The 24,215-nt window shown below is 44.6% G+C and overlaps 1 protein-coding gene across 2 annotated transcripts in view; it reads right to left on the reverse strand.

Moving 5' to 3' along the window:
- Positions 1-18: 18 nt before the first annotated feature.
- Positions 19-24,215, reverse strand: part of tbk1 (TANK-binding kinase 1) — a 34,842-nt gene continuing 10,645 nt past the window's right edge. For both annotated transcript variants that reach the window (XM_017494001.3, XM_017494002.3), the window contains exons 7-21: positions 22,526-22,636; positions 22,238-22,417; positions 21,252-21,448; positions 20,860-20,918; positions 18,414-18,505; positions 14,458-14,559; positions 13,663-13,741; positions 7,190-7,311; positions 5,040-5,116; positions 3,902-3,941; positions 3,698-3,799; positions 1,859-1,955; positions 1,633-1,733; positions 668-739; positions 19-567 (exon numbers count right to left, since the gene is read on the reverse strand). In XM_017494001.3, the coding sequence (XP_017349490.1) occupies positions 516-567; positions 668-739; positions 1,633-1,733; positions 1,859-1,955; positions 3,698-3,799; positions 3,902-3,941; positions 5,040-5,116; positions 7,190-7,311; positions 13,663-13,741; positions 14,458-14,559; positions 18,414-18,505; positions 20,860-20,918; positions 21,252-21,448; positions 22,238-22,417; positions 22,526-22,636 (1,483 nt within the window). In that variant the 3' untranslated portion in view covers positions 19-515. The remainder of the gene's footprint in view (positions 568-667; positions 740-1,632; positions 1,734-1,858; positions 1,956-3,697; positions 3,800-3,901; positions 3,942-5,039; positions 5,117-7,189; positions 7,312-13,662; positions 13,742-14,457; positions 14,560-18,413; positions 18,506-20,859; positions 20,919-21,251; positions 21,449-22,237; positions 22,418-22,525; positions 22,637-24,215) is intronic.

Raw genomic sequence — 24,215 nt, forward strand, 5'->3', positions numbered from 1 at the left:
AAAAACCCCACAGTAATAGCAGGTTTGCAGTCTTTAATGTTGCGCGTGTGCGGCATTCAGAGACGAATACAGAATACAGTCTAATTATCCAAAGGTCGTATCGTATGCGCCTTAGAAAAATGAAGTGCGGGGGAGGGAAATAAAAATAATAAATGGATGGGATACAAGCACAGGTGGATAGACGTCAAGATAAGCGGGACATCAGGCTTAAAAGCAGGCTGCTCCTATTTAACTTACAGAGAGAATTAAGAAAAGGGGGAGGGGGAAAAAAACAACGACAGTGAAATAAAACCTCTCTCGATGACCAGTATTTACATTAACATATATACAGAAATATATATTTGGCAAATCTTATTTATCCCTTCAAATAAACCGTGGCTTTAAAGGAATAGTTTAAGCCCAAAAAAAAAAAAAAAAAAAAAAAAAAAAAATCAATGCAGACCATTTCATTTCTTTTTTTTCTTTTCTTTTCTTTTTTTATCTGAACTATTTCTTTCTTTCTTGTAGCTGTGCTTTCAGATTCTGTCCACGTTTCTCAGTCCACCATCTACTGTCAGAGTGCCAAACCTAAAGCAGGGACACACACACGTTTTTTTATTTATTTATTTAGTAATCATATTAAACCAGTGAACTGATCTGCATGGTGAAAGATAGACGTGTTAGTTACCTCTCCAGGAAGAGATTGTTTTCTGCCAGCTCTTTGACCACTCCTTCCATCTCCTCTTTCAATTTCTTCATCCTTCAGAACGATAAAGAAATCAGAGCACCCTCCCACACACACACGAAAAAAGCAGTGCAGTCTCCAGTGAATACACGTCTGTGTGTGAATTCGAATGCAGCTGTACATACGCTATACGGACAAAAGTATGTGGACACTTGACCGTCACACCCATATGTGGTTCTTCCTCAAACTGTAGCCACAAAGTTAGCATAGAATGTACTTGTATGCTGTAACATTACAATTTCTCTTCGGTGGAATAACGTCCCTGTGCACAGAGCGAGCTCCGTGAAGACATGGTGTGTGAAGGTTGGTGTAGAAGATCTCAAGTGTCCTGCACAGAACCCTGACCTCAACACCACCGAACACCTTTGGGATGAACTGGAACACCGACTGCACCCCAGACCTCCTCAGTACCTGATCTCACTAATACTCTCGTAGCTGAATGATCACAAACCCCCACAGTCACGCTCCAAAATCTAGTGGAAAGCCTTCCCAGAAGACTGGAGCGCATTATAACAGTGAAAGAGGGGAATAAATCTGTTCACCAAGCACATATGGCTGTCATAGTCAGGTGTCCACAAAGTATCAAAGGCGCTAGGATGGCTTTATTGTGGCTGCTGAATGATCATCTAACACCTGTTGCTGAAGGCTATGTTCCACAGCTATTATACTGTCGTGCAATACTATACACTACGATACTATAGACGGTTTCACACGCAGCCAAGGAAAGACGGAGATCATTTCTTCAAAGAATCTTTTTCCGCCACTCCTTGCAAGTAGTTATGTCTATGTGAGTGTTTCTGATTTCTGAATGTTCATTCGGGTATTCTTAGGCACCAATTCAAAACAGGATATAGGTTAGTGTCTGCACCACCGCCCATACACACACACACACACACACACACACTCACCCCGCCGTCATTTCCACGAGAGTGCTCTGGCTGAGGTAAGCCTGGGGCTTGATGCCGCTCGATGTGATGGGCATGATCTTCTGTGGAAGCTGCTCCTGAATCTAAAGACACACATCAGACTGTGTCTAATCACAAGACACGAGCTCACAATTCCTACTCCCACTTCTTTTATTCTCAACCTTTCACCAACCTGAGGCGCACAAACAGTGTTTCGTGTTGCCGTTACCTTGTACACACGCTGCATGATCACGGTCACTTCCTGTTCCATATTGAGAAACTGGTTGTTCAGGGACAGCAGCTGCTTCCTAACGTGATGCACCTTCCTGTAACGGTATACTCATTACACCATCATCATCATCATCATCATCATCATCGCTTAGATTCAGAACTCATTACGTTCCCGGTAAACAAGCCGGGAAAAATTCGTCACAAATCTCTGGCTCAAGGAGGAAGACCTTCGTGAACTTACACCTCGAATACAGATGCATATTTAGCACGTGAATAAATATATAAATAAATAAATAATTTAATCATCAAATAATTTGTTTAAATCAGTTTGCGATGCGTGGAAATCTCTAGAGCGCTAGGATTATTGGCACGCTGGTAAAAAATTGGTTTAACTGAACATGAACTTATTCGAAGGAGAAAAAAAAAAAAAAAACCTATATCAAAGACATTAAATATATATTTTTAACGAATCCACATCGCAATTATTGGTACCCCTTATGAGCATAATGTCACCGGAGCACGTTGTTTAGTATTTCTATACGTTTTGAAACAGTATGTGCGCCTTTAGGATCTCTTACGTAGTCATCCATCACTTCCTGTTTCACTGGGGATTAAATACGACGTGGCACACGAGCCAAATTTCATTAATCATTCATCACCTTCGTAAATCAACCAACGGTTGATGATAAATAAACACACAAGTGTATTTTGATCACACAGTACAAACTCAAGGATCTCCGAGCACCACAGCCGGAGATTCGCAGAAGACAGCAGCATTATTGGGGTCGCCGAGTCTGAAATCTGCACATCGACCAGATTGTTCTGGATGTAAACGGTCTAACCACACACGCTACACCACTGAAAAACCTTTAACTGTACTGACTAGTGTCACATACCTTGCTGTTTATTTTTCAATCTCACCAAGTACGATAAAAGTCACACATCAGTCCTGGGTGCCAATAATTGTGCTTTTTTATCCATAATTAGCTTTTCTGAATTCATTTACTTCAATGTAAATGTCCGATTTCGCTCATATATTCCCGTGTGAGACGGAGCTAGTTAGAATGACGTTTTATAAAGGGTGCCGATAATTCCGGAGCGGACTCGAATGTTAACACGTCCATCTCTCTCTCTCTCACACACACACACACACACACACACACACACACACACACATTTTCTTTATTCATAGTAAGCATGAAGAGTGATGCGTTTGTGTTTGGTACTGATGTTGAAAAAAATGATATCTGGCAATGTTTACTTACTTATTTATTTTAATATATATATAAATGATGAAGTAAAAGCAGTTCCTGAGATCTGATCGTGCACTTGGACAGTTGAAATTGATTAGACATTAAAAATTCATTCCGGGTTCGGCTTTGCTGCTGAATTTGAATCAAAGGCTCGAGATTACGAGTGCTTTTCTGTCCCGTACGTACGCACACGGACCGAGCCGTGCATGAAAAACAAGGCCCTGATATCATCTTGTGCTGATTGGCTACTCTGCAGCTTCTCTGCCTCAGTTTCCATGGCAACTGGCCAGCCACACTTTGCAACACAAGTCTCTCTCTCACGTCTATTTCTGTTTCCCTCCTGTAGTTGTAGTGCTTAATAATTTACTGGCTTGCTGATTTCATAACTAATTAGCTCTTTTTATTTATTTATATATATATATATAATTTTAAATGTCACATTTTTTGCTGACCGGAGTTCAGTAGCTCCTCCAGTCCTCAGTCTTAAACAGTATAGAGTAAGCCACGTCCTCACGTCAGAATAAAAACATCTTAAGCTGTGATTTCTACACAGCGAGCGTCTCACCGAACACACTCACACGTACCTCATCCACTCCTCGCTCTTGGAGATGAAGAGTCGATACTTCATCGCACACTCGTCTGTGAACAGGGTGCGGGCTTTGGTGGCGTGATACACCAGCTTCTGCCTTTTAATCGTACAAAGTGACGTCAGTGACGTGAGGGAGAACGTCCTATTACTGCTAGTAACGAGACATCGTAAAGCACATACAAAGAACGCAAAAGCTCACTTGTCAAATTTGTGGATTTGTTCTTCGTTGTAAGGTAGACCTGGAGAGAGAGAGAGAGAGAGAGAGAGAGAGAGAGAGGGGGAGAGAGAGAGATATGAAAAAGACAGAAAGAGAGAGAGCAAGAGAGAGGTAAAATAGAGAAAATAAGAGAGAGGGATAAAAGAGAGAGAAAGAGAGAGAGAGAGAGAGATGGAGAGAGATGAAGACAGAGAGAGGGACAGGGAGATAAGAGAAAGAGAGAAATAAGAGATGAGAGAGAGAGAGAGAAATAAAGATAAAGAGAAAGAGAAATAAAGATAAAGAGAGAGATAAGAGAAATATATAGAGAGAGGGGGAAGAAAGATAAAGAGATAAAAGAGATAAAGAGAGATAAAGAGATAAGAGAGAGATAAAGAGAGAGATAGATAAACAGATAAAAGAGATAGGGAGAGATGAGAGAGAGATGAAGAGATAAACGAGAGAGATAAAGAGAGAGAGATAAAGAAATAGAGAGATATAAAGGGGGAAGAAAGATAAAGAGATAAAAGAGAGATAAAGAGAGATGAGATAAAAGAGAGATGAAGAGACAGATAAAGAGATAAAAGAGAGAAATAAAGGGGGGAAGAAAGATAAAGAGATAAAAGAGAGAGATAAATAGAGAGATGAAGAGATAAAAGAGAGATAAAGAGATAAAACAGATCAAGAGAGTGAGAGATAAAAGAGAATGAGATAAAAGAGAAAGAGAGTGAGAGATAAAGAGAGTGCGAGATAAAGAGAAAGAGAGTGAGAGATAAAGAGAAAGAGCGTGAGAGATAAAGAGAGTGAGAGATAAAGAGATAAAAGAGAAAGAGTGAGAGAGAAAGAGAGTGAGAGATAAAGAGAGTGAGAGATAAAGAGATAAAAGAGAGATATAAAGAGAGAGAGAGAGAGAGAGAGAGAGATAAAGAGAGTGAGAGATAAAGAGAAAGAGCGTGAGAGATAAAGAGAGTGAGAGATAAAGAGATAAAAGAGAAAGAGTGAGAGATAAAGAGATAAAAGAGAGATATAAAGAGAGATATAAAGAGAGAGAGAGAGAGAGAGAGAGAGAGAGGGGGGGGGGGGATTTTATGACTGTAACTGTACTGGAATGATAGAAAGTGATGATCAGTGTGGTACTCACGTCGCTCAGCTTTGTCCTTCTTGAACTGCTGATAGATGGCTGTAATGGCGTCGAGAAGAACTTTGATTTTCTCCACACTGGAAGACGAAGAGCGAGTCAGTAATGATCTCTGTGCATCGCCATCAGCCTAACTGAACCCGCTTAACTGAACCCTACTTCATGTTCAATCACAGGAAACTCCATGTTCACCTGTCAGTCTAAAACCGTACATACTAACCTCTTTCTATCACAATAAACAATTTACAACAGTCCCAGTCCTGTCTTTGTGTATCTGGACAAACCTGATACCCTGAAACCTGGCTCAGTCAAAATGTCCACATCAAGTTTTCCAGCCAATGATATACTTTGACAACATAAACATATTTGACCAAAAAAATGTGGAAAGGTTTATATATATATATATATTGACGTCCTAGACTGTACCCTTAATATTGACACACTAGACTGTACGCTTAATATTGACCCACTAGACCGTACCCCTAATATTGACCCACTAGACCGTACCCTTAATATTGACCCACTAGACTGTACGCTTAATATTGACCCACTAGACCGTACCCCTAATATTGACCCACTAGACCGTACCCTTAATATTGACCCACTAGACCGTACCCTTAATATTGACCCACTAGACCGTACCCTTAATATTGACCCACTAGACCGTACCCTTAATATTGACCCACTAGACCGTACCCTTAATATTGACCCACAAGACCGTACCCTTAATATTGACCCACTAGACCGTACCCTTAATATTGACACACTAGACCGTACGCTTAATATTGACACACTAGATCGTACGCTTAATATTGACACACTAGATCGTACCCTTAATATTGACACACTAGACCCTACCCTTAATATTGACCCACTAGACCGTACCCTTAATATTGACCCACTAGACCGTACCCTTAATATTGACACACTAGACCGTACGCTTAATATTGACACACTAGACCGTACCCTTAATATTGACACACTAGACCGTACCCTTAATATTGACACACTAGACCGTACCCTTAATATTGACCCACTAGACCGTACCCTTAATATTGACCCACTAGACCGTACCCTTAATATTGACCCACTAGACCGTACCCTTAATATTGACACACTAGACCGTACCCTTAATATTGACCCACTAGACCGTACACTTCATATTGACCCACTAGACCGTACCCTTAATATTGACACACTAGACCGTACCCTTAATATTGACCCACTAGACCGTACCCTTAATATTGACCCACTAGACCGTACCCTTAATATTGACCCACAAGACCGTACCCTTAATATTGACCCACTAGACCGTACCCTTAATATTGACACACTAGACCGTACGCTTAATATTGACCCACTAGACCGTACCCTTAATATTGACCCACTAGACCGTACCCTTAATATTGACCCACTAGACCGTACCCTTAATATTGACCCACTAGACCGTACGCTTAATATTGACCCACTAGACCGTACCCTTAATATTGACCCACTAGACCGTACCCTTAATATTGACCCACTAGACCGTACCCTTAATATTGACCCACTAGACCGTACCCTTAATATTGACCCACTAGACCGTACGCTTAATATTGACCCACTAGACCGTACGCTTAATATTGACCCACTAGACCGTACCCTTAATATTGACCCACTAAACCGTACGCTTAATATTGACCCACTAGACCGTACCCTTAATATTGACCCACTAGACCGTACGCTTACTCCGGGTACTCCGGTTTCCTCCACCAGTCCAAAGACGGTATGTGCTGTAGGCTTATTGGCATTTCCAAACTGTTCGTAGTGTGAATGGGTGTGTGAGTGTGTGTGCGATTGGGCCCCGTGATGGGTTGGTACCCCGTCCAGAGTGTCCCCCCCACCTTGTGCCCCGAGTTCCCTGGGATAGGCTCTGAGACCCTGTGTAGGATAAGTGGTATGGAAAATGGATGGGTGGATAGACATTGTATTACTTTTCGACACGTACCTGCTGTGTATATACATTCATTATAATTGATTGAAAAATACTTTTCCATCTGTTATTGGATAATCTGGGGTTCCTCCCCACACCAGAAAACCCTTGCAGTGATTTTAGCATGCAGTACTCTCTCTCACTGTGATACATGACTAGATTCATGAATGAAATTCCTCACTTTCTGTCTTCAGGATGTGTGCCCACTTGCTGTGTCCATGTATCTGTCATCATTCCTCCGGGAAGGAATTTGTTTTTGAGGTCTTGCATGGTCTGATCCATGGAGCCTAGTGAGTTAGACAGCTGCGTGCACAGGAAACAAACATGAGAATGTGTGCGCTTAATGTGTGCAGAGATACTACTACTACCGCTACCGCTGTTACTTCTACTGCTACCGCTACCGCTGCTACTACTACTGCTACCGCTGCTACTACCGCTGCTACTACTACTGCTACTACCGCTGCTACTACTACTGCTTCCGCTACCACTGCTACTACCGCTACCGCTGCTACTACTACTGCTACCGCTACCGCTGCTACTACTACTGCTTCCGCTACCGCTGCTACTACCGCTACTACTACCACTGCTGCTTCCGCTACCACTGCTACTACCGCTACCGCTGCTACTACTACTGCTACCGCTGCTACTACTACTGCTACCCGCTACCGCTGCTACTACTACTGCTACCCGCTACCGCTGCTACTACTACTGCTACCGCTGCTACTACTACTGCTACCACTACCGCTGCTACTACTACTGCTACCGCTACCACTACCGCTGCTACTACTACTGCTACTACTACTGCTTCCGCTACCGCTGCTACTACCGCTACCACTATTACTGCTACCCGCTACCGCTGCTACTACTACTGCTACCCGCTACCGCTGCTACTACTACTGCTACCGCTGCTACTACCGCTACCCGCTACCGCTGCTACTACTACTGCTAGCCGCTACCGCTGCTACTACTACTGCTACCCGCTACCGCTGCTACTACTACTGCTACCGCTGCTACTACCGCTACCCGCTACCGCTGCTACTACTACTGCTACCGCTGCTACTACTACTGCTACCGCTACTACCGCTACCGCTGCTACTACTACTGCTACCGCTGCTGCTACTACTACCGCTACCACTGCTACTACTACTGCTACCGCTGCTACTACTACTGCTACCGCTACTACCGCTGCTACTACTACTGCTACCCGCTACCGCTGCTACTACCGCTACCACTGCTACTACTACCGCTGCTACTACTACTGCTACCGCTGCTACTACTACTGCTACCGCTACCGCTGCTACTACTACCGCTACCGCTGCTACTTGCTACTACCGCTACCGCTACTACTGCGACCGCTGCTACTACCGCTACCGCTGCTACCGCTGCTACTACTACTGCTACCGCTGCTACTACTACTGCTACCGCTGCTACTACCGCTACCGCTGCTACTACTACTGCTACCACTACCGCTGCTACTACTACTGCTACCGCTACTACCGCTACCGCTGCTACTACTACTGCTACCGCTGCTGCTACTACTGCTACCGCTGCTACTACTACTGCTACCGCTACCGCTGCTACTACTACCGCTACCGCTGCTACTTGCTACTACCGCTACCGCTACTACTGCGACCGCTGCTACTACCGCTACCGCTGCTACCGCTGCTACTACTACTGCTACCGCTGCTACTACCGCTACCGCTGCTACTACTACTGCTACCACTACCGCTGCTACTACTACTGCTACCGCTGCTACTACCGCTACCGCTGCTACTACTACTGCTACCACTACCGCTGCTACTACTACTGCTACCGCTGCTACTACTACTGCTACCCGCTACCGCTGCTACTACTACTGCTACCCGCTACCGCTGCTACTACTACTGCTACCGCTGCTACTACTACTACCACTACCGCTGCTACTACTACTGCTACCGCTACCACTACCGCTGCTACTACTACTGCTACTACTACTGCTTCCGCTACCGCTGCTACTACCGCTACCACTATTACTGCTACCCGCTACCGCTGCTACTACTACTGCTACCCGCTACCGCTGCTACTACTACTGCTACCGCTGCTACTACCGCTACCGCTGCTACTACTACTGCTAGCCGCTACCGCTGCTACTACTACTGCTACCCGCTACCGCTGCTACTACTACTGCTAGCCGCTACCGCTGCTACTACTACTGCTACCCGCTACCGCTGCTACTACTACTGCTACCGCTGCTACTACCGCTACCCGCTACCGCTGCTACTACTACTGCTACCGCTGCTACTACTACTGCTACCGCTACTACCGCTACCGCTGCTACTACTACTGCTACCGCTGCTGCTACTACTACCGCTACCACTGCTACTACTACTGCTACCGCTGCTACTACTACTGCTACCGCTACTACCGCTGCTACTACTACTGCTACCCGCTACCGCTGCTACTACCGCTACCACTGCTACTACTACTGCTACCGCTGCTACTACTACTGCTACCGCTACTACCGCTACCGCTGCTACTACTACTGCTACCGCTGCTGCTACTACTACTACTGCTACCGCTGCTACTACTACTGCTACCGCTGCTACTACTACTGCTACCGCTACCGCTGCTACTACTACCGCTACCGCTGCTACTTGCTACTACCGCTACCGCTACTACTGCGACCGCTGCTACTACCGCTACCGCTGCTACCGCTGCTACTACTACTGCTACCCGCTACCGCTGCTACTACCGCTACCACTGCTACTACTACTGCTACCGCTGCTACTACTACTGCTACCGCTACTACCGCTACCGCTGCTACTACTACTGCTACCGCTGCTGCTACTACTACTGCTACCGCTGCTACTACTACTGCTACCGCTGCTACTACTACTGCTACCGCTACCGCTGCTACTACTACCGCTACCGCTGCTACTTGCTACTACCGCTACCGCTACTACTGCGACCGCTGCTACTACCGCTACCGCTGCTACCGCTGCTACTACTACTGCTACCGCTGCTACTACTACTGCTACCGCTGCTACTACCGCTACCGCTGCTACTACTACTGCTACCACTACCGCTGCTACTACTACTGCTACCGCTGCTACTGCCGCTACCGCTGCTACTACTACTGCTACCACTACCGCTGCTACTACTACTGCTACCGCTGCTACTGCCGCTACCGCTGCTACTACTACTGCTACCGCTGCTGCTGCTACTACTACTGCTACCGCTACCGCTGCTACTACTACTGCTACCGCTGCTGCTACTGCTACCACTATTACTGCTACCCGCTACCGCTGCTACTACTAGTGCTACCACTACCGCTGCTACTACCACTGCTACCGCTACCACTACCACTGCTACTACTACTGCTACTACTACTGCTTCCGCTACCGCTGCTACTACCGCTACCACTATTACTGCTACCTGCTACCACTGCTACTACTACTGCTACCCGCTACCGCTGCTACTACTACTGCTACCACTGCTACTACCGCTACCGCTGCTACTACTACTGCTTCCGCTACCGCTGCTACTACTACTGCTTCCGCTACCGCTGCTACTACTACTGCTACCGCTACCGCTGCTACTACTACTGCTACCGCTACCGCTGCTACTACTACTGCTACCGCTACCGCTGCTACTACTACTGCTACCGCTACCGCTGCTACTACTACTGCTTCCGCTACCACTGCTACTACTACCACTACCGCTGCTACTACTACTGCTACCCGCTACCGCTGCTACTACCGCTACCACTGCTACTACTACTGCTACCGCTGCTACTACTACTGCTACCGCTACTACCGCTACCGCTGCTACTTCTACTGCTACCGCTGCTGCTACTACTACTGCTACCGCTACCGCTGCTACTACTACTGCTACCGCTACTGCTGCTGCTACTACTACTGCTACCGCTGCTACTGCTACTACCGCTACCGCTGCTACTACTACTGCGACCGCTGCTACTACCGCTACCGCTGCTACTGCCGCTACCGCTACCGCTGCTACCGCTGCTACTACTACTGCTACCGCTGCTACTACTACTGCTACCGCTGCTACTACCGCTACCGCTGCTACTACTACTGCTACCGCTGCTACTACTACTGCTACCGCTACCGCTGCTACTACTACTGCTACCACTACCGCTGCGACTACTACTGCTACCGCTACCGCTGCTACTGCCGCTACCGCTGCTACTACTACTGCTACCACTACCGATGCTACTACTACTGCTACCGCTACCGCTGCTACCGCTGCTACTACTACTACTACCGCTACCGCTGCTACTACTACTGCTACCGCTGCTGCTACTGCTACTACTACTGCTACCGCTACTGCTGCTACTACTACCGCTACTGCTACCGCTGCTGCTACTACTACTGCTACCGCTACTGCTGCTACTACCGCTACCGCTGCTACTACTACTGCTACCGCTGCTACTACTACTGCTACCGCTGCTACTACTACTGCTACCGCTGCTGCTGCTACTACCGCTACCGCTGCTACTACTACTGCTACCGCTGCTGCTGCTACTACCGCTACCGCTGCTACTACTACTGCTACCGCTACTGCTGCTACTACTACTGCTACCACTACTGCTACCGCTGCTGCTACTGCTACCGCTGCTGCTACCGCTACTACTACTGCTACCGCTACTGCTGCTACTACCGCTGCTACTACCACTACCGCTGCTGCTACTACTACTGCTACCGCTGCTACTACTACTGCTACCGCTACCGCTGCTACTACCGCTGCTACTACCGCTGCTACCGCTACCGCTGCTACTACCGCTACCGCTGCTACTACTACTGCTACCGCTGCTACTACTACCGCTACTGCTACCGCTGCTGCTACTACTACTGCTACCACTACTGCTACCGCTACTACTACTGCTACCGCTGCTACTACCACTACCGCTGCTGCTACTACTACCGCTGCTACTACTACTGCTACCGCTACCGCTGCTACTACCGCTGCTACCGCTACCGCTGCTACTACCGCTGCTACCGCTACCGCTGCTACTACCGCTACCGCTGCTACTACTACTGCTACCGCTGCTACTACTACTGCTACCGCTACTGCTACCGCTGCTGCTACCGCTACCGCTGCTGCTACTGCTGCTACTACCGCTACCGCTGCTACTACCGCTACCGCTGCTGCTACTACTACTGCTACCGCTGGTACTACTACTGCTACCGCTACCGCTGCTACTACTACTGCTACCGCTGCTACTACTACTGCTACCGCTACCGCTGCTACTGCTACCGCTACCACTACTACTGCTACCGCTACTGCTGCTACTGCCGCTACCGCTGCTACTACTACTGCTACCGCTACTGCTGCTACTACTACTGCTACCCCTACTGCTACGGCTGCTGCTACTGCTACCGCTGCTACTACTACTGCTACCGCTGCTGCTACTGCTACCGCTGCTGCTACCGCTACCGCTGCTGCTACTGCTACCGCTGCTGCTACTACTACTGCTACCGCTACTGCTGCTACTACCGCTACCGCTGCTACTACCGCTACCGCTGCTGCTACTACTACTGCTACCGCTGGTACTACTACTGCTACCGCTACCGCTGCTACTACTACTGCTACCGCTACCGCTGCTACTGCCGCTACCGCTGCTACTACTACTGCTACCGCTACTGCTGCTACTACTACTGCTACCGCTACTGCTGCTACTACTACTGCTACCGCTACTGCTACCGCTGCTGCTACTGCTACCGCTGCTACTACTACCGCTGCTACTACTACTGCTACTATTACTGCTACCGCTGCTACTACTGCTGCTATTACTGCTACTACAACTACTAATACCGCTGCTACTAGTACTGCTACCGCTGCTACTATTACTGCTACCGCTGCTACTATTACTGCTACCGCTGCTACTACTGCTACTACTACCGCTGCTACTACAACTACTGCTACTACAACTACTACCACTACTGCTACCGCTACTACTACTGCTGCTACAACTACTAACACTACTACTGCTAGCGCTACTACTACTGCTACTACTACTACTACCGCTGCTACTACTACTGCAACTACTACTACTACTGCCACTGCTCTACAACTACTACAACTACCACTACCGCTACTACTACTGCTACCGCTGCTACTACATCTACTACCACTACGGCTACTACAACTACTGCTACTACAACTACCACTACTACTACCACCGCTGCTACTATTACTGCTGCTACTACAACTGCTACTACTGCTGCTACTACAACTACTACCACTACTACTACCACCGCTGCTACTATTACTGCTGCTACTACAACTACTACCACTACTACTACCACCGCTGCTACTATTACTGCTGCTACTACAACTACTACCACTACTACTACCACCGCTGCTACTATTACTGCTGCTACTACAACTACTACCACTACTACTACCACCGCTGCTACTATTACTGCTGCTACTACAACTACTACCACTACTACTACCACCAGTAATAACAGTAATATTATTATTATTATTAATACTACTACTACTGCCAATAATAATAATAATAATAATAATAATAATAATGACAATAAAAGTCTTCATTGACCTCAGTTACTAGACTGACTCTGAGTTAGGCATGTCTCTAGCGTTGGACAAAAACTAGCTGTTTGTAGAGAAATAATAACGGACGCTTACTCTCATCACTTTCTTGTGCAAGTCCGTGATTTCATCATAATCGGCTGATAACATGTTTCCCTGCATTAATGCTCCACATCTACAAACAAACAAACAAAAAAACAGACAGTGCTGATTAATTAATAAATATTAATATTCATACACATACACCACCATCTCAAAAGAGCATCACTACTATAATGACAGTCAATACGCACGTATCCACGCTAATGCACATTCAATTTAAGGCTGATTTTAGGAAAATCAAAAGATATCCAAGTTAGAAAATCAACTATATTTAAAAAATGATCACACAACATGCAGTTGATCACACAACATGTAGTATCACATGATCACACAACATGCAGTTGATCACACAACATGTAGTATCACATGATCACACAACATGTAGTATCACATGATCACACAACATGCAGTTGATCACACAACATGTAGTATCACATGATCACACAACATGCAGTTGATCACACAACATGCAGTATCACATGATCACACAACATGCAGTTGATCACACAACATGTAGTATCACATGATCACAACATGCAGTTGATCACACAACATGCAGTATCACATGATCACACAACATGCAGTTGATCACACAACATGTAGTATCACATGATCACACAACATGCAGTTGGTCACACAACATGTAGTATCACATGATCACACAACATGCAGTTGTAAGTATTTAAACACATCTGGATCTGTTGTTCAATCGTTTATGCAAGAAAGAGCGTATAAAGGTCTGTATATAATAAGCTTTATTTATCCTAGATGATGTTTCGCAGCTCTTACAGCTGTTCGGTCTTCTCCAGGGTTTGACTGCAGTGGTTACACATGTGGAAAACCTCAGCTTTCTTATGCGCCGCCTCCTTGAAGTCCTCCTTCATCAACTCTCTGTGAAAAACAAAAATTCACACTGAGCTTCGGGTCGTGATTAATGAACCGCCGATGCTTTATTTCTAATGCGGTGTGTATTGGCGTTTGAGTGAACCCTGCTTAATGATTAACGAAAAATAAAACTCGGTAGTTATTACTCTACCACTAGTGTGAATAGCTTTGTAATTGGATTGATGAACACGCTGGATTAGAAATTAAAATGTATGTCCTATTTTACAGTTTTGACAACAAAAAGGTTGAACCAGACGTTACTGAATAATACCTGAGCTTACTTTAGTACAGGTAGGATCACCTCAAAAACATCACATGGGTATCCAAAACACAATACTAATCACACAGGAAGCAGGATACGCACTGGCGTTGGGGGAGTGGATGGGATTTGAGGTATTTTAGGTATTTGTGGTGTAAAAATCATCACTAATAAACACAGTTAAACTGATGATAACTGTACAGTATACTTGTCTAACGTTAGTCGAGTCGAACCTACTGATTTTACACGAAGGAACTCAAAACGGAAAGCGAGAGCGCCGCATCAACGCATCTTTAAAGCAGGAAATTCAAGAGAACATGAAGAAAAGTTCGCTAACGTGAGACTGGAGGAAGGGGGCGGAGCTTCCAAGGAGTTAGAAATGCTGCGTTCGGCTAAAACTAGGGGGAAAAAAACGACTCGACTCGACTCAGAATTCCTACTTGGAAACCAGGGAAGGTCTGCTCAACCCCGAGTTCAGCAAGTGACGTCAAATCGAAATGGCTCCCCGGAGCATGAACAGTACACGCAGTAGTGGCTCTATCACGTGACCTCGATCGTTTTTGCCGACTTCGATATCTCCCATTGTGTTTACGTGCGTGTTTATTTACGTAAGAACGAACGCCGCCAACATTTTAGCCGTTCGCGCCGCTTCTGTCCTCTCGTCCGCTCCAATGTTTTTCCAATGAAGAAGAAAAATCTCAAAAGAATAGTTTTAGTGTCTCAAATCATGCGCTCGTAGTCAATAACGTTCGGGGACTGAGCCGCTTAAGCTGCGTGAGCCGAAGCTGAACGGTGACTGAACAGCGGTAAAATGAAGCGCTTTACTAGCGGGTTAATTAACTCACCCAAACACATCCTATACACACATAATCAGACATTTACACACAAGATAAACCTAATATTACAACCTGCTTCTGCTCAAAACGAACGTAAGTAAGGTGCTACGATAAGTCACGTTGTGAATACGTTCTTTCCGTAACAACGCACTAAAACACACACAGTGCATAACTAAAGCATAAACAATTCACAATATTATATTACGATTAAGGTTATTTTTCACGCTATGGGCTATCAGTTTAAAAACATCCGATGATCAGGGCCGATCCTGTCAATCAAAAGAGGGCGGGAAAACACACTGGTTTCGTGCTGTTTGTAAAGATGGTGTCTCTTGTGTGACGACAAAACTGCACTTTGTAAGCGCTGTAATCTCCGCACTACTACATTTTTACACTGGAAGTGAGCAGCACTGAAGCGGGACTTTCGGCGTCGAGTCTAATTTATTTATTTTTTTTGCCTCGCTGCTCACGTTGAATTAAAGCGGCAGTACACCACTGAAAGATTTAAATGAAGATGAGTTGGCAAAGAAGTATATTTTGCACAGAAAAATATATTCATACGGTATCATATTTCATATCCAGTTAATGTTAAAAAAGTTGATATTATATATGACCAGTTTGATGTTCAGTGATGAAGCAGAAATGCTTGTGTTTGTGGTGAGTGAATGGCTGCGTTTACACGGACAGCAGTGATGTAATTATCGACCTTACTCTGAGTAAGAGAATAATGTGATTAAGGTGTTTACATGCGTGAGTCGCTTTTAGAGTACTCCTGTCATGTTCCCGTTTTACATGTTCTAGAATATAATTAGATTAACAGCCCGCGTCATTACGTCACCGCGCTGCACCACGCCGTCCGACGTCTCTCCAGAATTTCACGTATAGACGTACAGTCGGTCTTCGTTATGGTACCGAATACAGTTCTGGGTGTTTTTATTAAATTTTTTTTTAAATGCTTTAAGTGCGGTTAATTATTTGTCGTGCTGTACGTGCTAATAGACGACTGCTTGAAGTCTCCTAAATCGCGTACTTACCGTCTATATAGCAGCCGAGATGCATGTATTTTTCCCCACTACAGGCCTATAGTAGGCAAGTATGCGATTTGGGACGCAGCCGAACTCTCTTGTTCGCCGTAAAACGTAAAACTGCCGTGTGTGATCGTGTCCTGTCGCACAATGCTGTAGAAACTCTCACACGACGCTCATAATGTGATTAAGGTGTTTACACGTCTGTAATACACGTCCATAATGCGACTAAAACAGGAGCACTCCACACGTCTTAATTAGATTAGAGCTTTCTTCGATTTTGACCTTAATTAGATGAAGGTCAGTAAAAATCGCCGTTTACATGCTAGTTTCTTAATCAGAGTACGGTCTTAATCAGAGTACGGTCTTAATCGGATTAAGAGTGGATTATTGTTGTCCATGTAAACGCAGCTAATGTGAGACTAACAGGAGGGTTTTTAGTTTCTTTGTTGTTGTTAATATGAATTAATAACGTTCAATAAATTAAGAAATCTTACTTTAATCTTCAGAATTGAGTTCATGTGTTAATGTTAATTAGAGGAATGTGTTTTCGGCTTATGAGGCCAGTTACTGTGAAAAAACTTGTTGAAATGGAGAGAATAAAGTTTTTATTTGCATTTCTTTCAGAATTCTTTTAATTGAATTATTATTAATTTAAAAGAAGGTATAAAAGACAGAACTATCGTATCGGTTATCGGTCGATATCGCTCTGAATAATCGGTTATCGTATCGTCTGAGAAATTTAGTATCGGTGCATCTCTAATCTCAGGAGGTCAGGTTTTCACAACAAGGCCAGTTTTTTACACGTTTTTGTTGCGACATGTTTAAGTTAATATATAAAGTATCTGATCATTTGGTTGAATTTTTCGCACTTTCGAATCAACTAATATTCACCGCCATTTCATTCGGAGTAAAATCGACTCGGACGAACAAATAAGACATGAAGAAATATTGACTGCGTGTCAGAAGACAAAAACTCTGACTAAAAACAGTGTGAGAATTAGCACCGGAACTGGCCCGAGAGCCTCGGTTCAATCTTTCCATTTTTATAATTATACGCGCTAAAAAATAAATGTCACTTTGTCTGCAGGTTTGTTCCTTGCGATAAGCAATATAACGGTCTGATTTATTCGTCGCGCCTTCTTGTGGACTGTTGATTTCAAAATCTGTTGTTCGCTAGCATCCCCCTCCCCCAACGTCAAACAATGTCGTCAGAATTCAAAAATAATACGAATTTTGGAAATATTTACGTGAAAAATGATCGTTGTAATTATATCAGAGGCATAAAATGGTCTTAAAATGACAATAATATCGTTTATTGCTATTATTTCTGAGACGATATACTGAACAACAAAAGTAGTTATCCTGACAGGCCTGTACACAGGTATCTGCTTTTAGATTAATCAACATACAGACGTATTAGCGTGTTAGATCTATAAGCACGGACTATATACTATATATTTTGAGGTAAATATACGTCACGTCGTGGCAGTTAGCGGACTTTTAAATGTCATCCGTGTTCTTCCGAGGTAAAACGAATGGAGCATTAGCATAAATCGTTCCACATTCACATCGACTGGCTCTTCAGCCATGTTTATTGGGGGGAAAAGGAGACTGCTCTTTTTTTGGTGATAACTCGTCATGTAGAAGTCGTACTCTGATGCTAAACCGCAGCGCTCCTACGCAGGAGCGTGGGGGAAAGTGGGGAAAGTGGGGGGTGGGGGAACCCAGTGGACTTACATGAGACCCCTCACTCCTTTCCTCACCAACTCCTGATAGACGAGTAACGACTCGGAGGTTTTCCACAGATGGCCCACGTCACCGGCAAACGTCTAAACAAACAATAAAAGATTATCGTTAAATTAAACCGGAGTAGTATTGTGGTAGTAGGTATACATTTTTGGCACAAACGTCGCATTATATTCGGAGAATATAATTAGTAAAAAAAAATATATATGTATAAAAAAGTAAGAACATGGACAGTTACTCTAATTCAGAGGTTCCCAAACTGTTCCAGGGCAAGGCCCTCTAAATGGCATTAACATTTGACCGAGGCCCCCCTTTTACAAGATGTCTTTAAAACACATTAAAAATACAGACTTCTGAATATATCCCCATATTTTTATTATTAATAATTACATCTTAACATTACATTAGGAATTGATTGTGTGTGTGTGTGTGTGTGTGTGTGTGGTTGTCTGAGAGTGAGAATTTATTTTTCACACCAAATTGTTGAGGGCCCCCGGGCGCCCCCTGGTGGCCCCCAAGGGGGCCGCGGCCCCCCACTTTGCAAACCACTGCTCTAATTTATCTCCAGCCTTTGTCTCGTTCTTAAAGTTGCGATAAATAACTTTTAAGGATCGAAAGTATTTGAAGACCTCTCCGGTGGAAATACTGTACTGCAAGCAGTCTCGGTTTAGAACTGCAGCTCAAGTTTAGTCAAAAAGGTCTGTCCACTATGTCAAACACAAATCAAGTCCCCAACATCCCTGCCACCTTTATGATCTGAACGAACAAGAGCTGGTCATGAATACCTTCTCAGATGCAAAACTCAGGATTTGACGTTTATAGACTACACAGGATTTGAATTTAAAATGAAATTCATCAGTGACGCTTTAGTGAGGCGTTACGAGCCACAAAAACAGATAGATCTAGCAAAGATCTAGTTTCGTTATGTGCAGTAGGCCTTCACCACAAGAGCAGTGTATTTACATTATCTTTACTAAATCAACTACGCTGGATAGCATATCTTTCTTTCTGTAACAGCTTTAACACGTCGAGGCTCCTTAAAACAGAAGGCTGTGGTGCAACCGGAGTACGCGGAGATAAGGAGGTCATTCGGATACTGACCGACTCACACTCGGACACATTACATATTAAGTGTCTCAAGCGCAATCATCATTTCCATGCAACGGCTTTAAGCATCGCTCCGGCTGAAGGGTGACCTTTACGTTAAGGTTCAGTTCAATAGCACCGTTTACTGCGTTAGGTGACGCTAACGAACCATAAACATCGACATTTGTTATTCATTTTTCATAGCGTTCAAAGTTTATTCGTTCCTTGACTTAAAAATAAGTGCACCTAAATTAGCAGTTACAAGCGGGGACACCTCCTACATGCAGTGGTGCCCCTAGAGGGCGTGTTTTCTCGCACACCTGTCATTTTCTTGCATGTTGGGGAACCCATAGGCATCCATTTACTCCATCGGAAAGGCACCATTAGGGCACTTCATCATGTTTTCTCACCTGTGGGGAACCCTATAGGGCAAGGAATGACGTTTTCTCTGCTCGGAAGAGCATCACATTTTCTCATATGTAGGAGAGCCTATAGGGCAATGCAAACATGTTTCCTTGCAGGTAGGGTCACCCTAGGCCACCCTAAAGAGTACTTCATCATGTTTTCTCACATGTAGGGGAGCCTACATGTAATGCGACTTATTTTCTCCACTGTATGGGCACCCACTAGGGCACTGCGTCATGTATTCTCCACTGGAAGAGGACCCTAGAGGGCAGTTCATCTCATTTTCTCACATGTACGGGAGCCTACAGGACAATGCATCTCATTTTCTCCATTGGAAGGATGCCCATTAGGGCACTTCTTCATGTTTCCTTGAATAAGGGGAAACCTATAGGACACTGGGTCACGTATTCTTCACTAGCAAGCCACCCTAGAGGGCACTTCATCATGTTTCCGCACATGTAGGGGTGCCTATGTGGCAATGCATTGCATTTTCTCCATCGGAAGGGCACTTCATCATGTTTCCTCGCATGTAGTGGTGTAGTGCTGAATCATGTATTCGCTACTGGCCAGCCTAGAGGGCACTCCATCATGTCTTCATCATCTTTATATTAGAACTTGCTGTTCAGCCCAAGTTGTGAAGTTACAAACCGCAAAGTTTAATTAAGGAGTTCATATGGCACATAATTGTGGCCTTTATTTCACTCACTCATGTTTTGACTCATTGTTTAACGGTGGTGTTGATTAATTGGCTTATTTTATGCATATAAACAATCAATAAATGCAAGTGTTAATTCGTTTGTTACATACGTACACGTTACAGGAGAGATATCGTGATGCTGTGTACGTGGTTTGTTTGTGGAAGCTACTCATTAATGGAACCGTCACGTAAAGGGTTAACAAAATGCAACCTCTTGTTTCTAAAACATGCTGTAATTATAGTTGTTACCTTAGCATAGCTGGCATCCAAGTCCAGATCGTACCGTGGCTGCACTTTAGGAGGGCTCGCTACACACACACACACACACACACACACACATCATAATTACAATCACAATCATGCTCCAGCTTCACTCATATTCTGTTCCAGTCAAAATGACCTACTTTATACTTACATTTGACTAAAATTAGAATAAAATGATCTTTAAAAAGATTATTTATTTACTCGCATCTGTGTAAACACGTCCGTCATCGCAAAAATGCTGTTTATTTAGCTGATCATTGAGATTTTGAAAATAAATAAATAAATAAATGAATGGTGAAAATGCCCCGAGTCGAAGAACTGTAAAGATGTCAAAGCGTGTCAGAGACAGAATGTGTGAGGGAGAGACGTGGTCTCACGGTCTTCGAAGATGAGCCCAACGGTATTGACTAGTTCCTTGCTGAGGAGCATGATGGGATTGTCCCTGCTGGTGCGTGGGAACGTCTGCGCCTGTCTGTTGGAGTCCAGCGTGAGGTGTCGGCCCTCGTACAGGAGCTCCTGATTGGGAGGGCTGATGTTTGTGCGTCTGAAGAGCAGGTCCTGAAAAAGTGTGGCTCTGTAAGGGAAAAAGAAAGAAATAAATATATAAATAGTTGGTCAGATTAGTGTACAAAATCGAAACTGATCTACGGATCTAAACTGGTATTCAGGCTTGCTACGGTTTATCCTCGGATGCAGCTTCTGGAATCGAGAATTACACCATAGCGGTGTCGGATTCTCGATTCGGATCGGTCCGGAGGTGTCGATTCGGTTCTTTCCGGCTTCCGATTCGAATCACGGGCTCTAATACGTTCATCATTCTCCTACAGAAGGACTCGTATCGTGAACGTTCCACGTACACGGATTGAAAATAAATAAATAAATAAAAAGACGTGCAGGATCTTTGATTCGGCGAACCTTTCTTTAAGAGACTTTATTTAGCGTTTTGGGAAGGAGTCTCCAGTGTCAGTGTTTTGTAACAATCAGAGGAAAAATCGAGTTTCTCTTCCCCCTTCGTCTTCAGGATGGATGGATTTTTCATCTTATTTATTTTAAGATGAACAAAAGGGACAAAAAGTGAAGGGATGGATGTGTTTATAGCTGCTATGATAAGATAAGTGAGAACAGACCGTGACTACAAACCGTTACTGTTAGCGTTGAGGAACGGCTGTGGTGTAAGACGAATAAAACACTTCTAATCGTGCTGTTATTGGGAAAATAATCCACTTCAGTGTGGCACTCTTTGATTATAATTATAACGGCGTCACATCTGTTAAGCTGTAATTATGTAAACGTCTCAGCTCTTGCTTTGCTTCATTTCTCTGAACCATTGCGCACGGGATTCTGGGTATTCTAGTCCACTCACGTGTTGTACATGTGGATGTAGACGTGGTGTAGCGTGGCTTGCTGTAGGCTGAAGACGTAAACCACCATGCGGTGCAGGATGTCGCTGGTCTCGGCAAAGAACTGGTCAAATCCCCAGCACTTCTCCTGGTCTGCCTCCAAAATGTTGGCCAGAACGGGCGTTAGCAGACTCTGTAGGCCTCTGAATCAACGGTGGGGGAAGAGAGAAATCAGAATACGCTTCGTCTCTGCGTAAACAAACGCGGCGAGTCTGATCACAGAGCGTCGGTCAAAGCGAAAGCGTTCATACTTAGAGAGGCTGCAGGACACCGGCATCTCTGTGCTCCACTCGATCTTGCCGTTCTCAAACTTCTGCTGTCCTGAGATGGTTCCCGAGGGCTTCTCGGTAATGATCTTATACCTACGAGAAAGCAAACAGAAGGTGAGACACAAATAAAAAAGGTTAAAAAAATGTTGCAGGCTTGTGCGATATAACGAGATCATCACCCTACATGATATCACGCTGCCACTTCATAGTTAGTTCACGAATCCGATCGGTCGAACGGCGTTCCAAGAGTGTTCCACGTTTCACTGTGCGTAGCACTCCGCAGTGTCCGCCAGGGAAAAATTCCGCTTCCTAGTCGGAAACCGTTACTACGGTAGAGTTAGTGACATCATCAGCGGACCTGGCAAAACCGCACTTTTCGGGAACTTGACTTTCGGCTTGAAATACGACGGCTCGTCAGATGGAGATGAAAAGCAAGAAGGGAAGCCGTATTTTATCGGAAGCAGCTCGGACAAGAACGTACGGATCGACACGAGCCGGCCGGCCGACGTGCTATAAAGCGGGCGCGGCTTCTACGGGATCGACTTCCGCTAGCGGAGCAAAAGTAAACAACGTTTGGCCGTACCGTGTCCGAAATGCCAGTTACTCGAGGTTCATTTCTTGTTTATAGAGCTGTTGTAGAAAAGTAATACCACACTCACGATCTTGCAGTCGGACCGGGTATTATACCGATTAGCTACGACACTCATCCTGGGCTTCGCACCTGCGCCGGATCACAGTAGAACCGTGCTCTCGCTCGTGCAATTTTGCTGAAATATCCAGTGACGTCAATCGCAGATTATATATATTACACTGTCAGACCTGACAATACTGCGTAGGAGTGCCGCAAAAACGTCGGAGCACACTAGTATGCGTCATCGATCAAAAATATGCCACAAGAGCTGCCTTTTTTATTTATTTTTTTACATGAACCAATCAACATGCGAATCTGGAATGAATTGCACTTTTGAACGCTGGAATATAAACAGACACTTCCTGGAAGCCCCGTCCCTCGTGTGCTCTTGCTTTCTGTCAAGAAGAAGATTTTAAGTTTATTCATGTGCGATAAATACTATCAATATTCTTTACGGACACCGTCTGTCTAAAAACGGCTTAAACAGGAATAAATAAGTAAATAAATAAATAAAAAAAGAACCCACAGAAAGAAAAAAAAAAAAACTACACAAAAACAATATTTTGACCCAAGAAGATACAAAAGGCCTACACCGACGTGACAAATAGAACACTTTAACGGGGATGATAATAGAAATTGATCAAAAACGCTGGGGTTTTTTGTTGTTGTTGTTTTGACTGACTCTCTTGCTCAGCATCAGCGGTATAAACGTGCCATGTGGACGTCAGACAACCGATCCGTATGAGGATTATATCAAAATGTGATGTTTTGTTTTTTTTTTTAAAAAAAACAACTGTATATTAATCGCAGAATCACGTCAGAATTCACCGTCCAGCCGAGATTTCGCGCTTGCCACAGTGTCTGACTGCACAGCTGGTGATATTATTTCACACTCCTGTACTCTCCTTCAAGTTGAAATGCTGGAAATGCTCGTCTTCCCTTTTTTTTTTCTCTCTCTACGTGAACCATTCTGGACGATTAAACGATTTATCGTGATCTTTCCGAATGATAGCATGGGATTAATGAGCTTCCAAGAAATTG

The sequence above is a fragment of the Ictalurus punctatus genome, chromosome 19 (assembly GCF_001660625.3).
Source record: "Ictalurus punctatus breed USDA103 chromosome 19, Coco_2.0, whole genome shotgun sequence".
Lineage (NCBI taxonomy): Eukaryota > Metazoa > Chordata > Actinopteri > Siluriformes > Ictaluridae > Ictalurus > Ictalurus punctatus.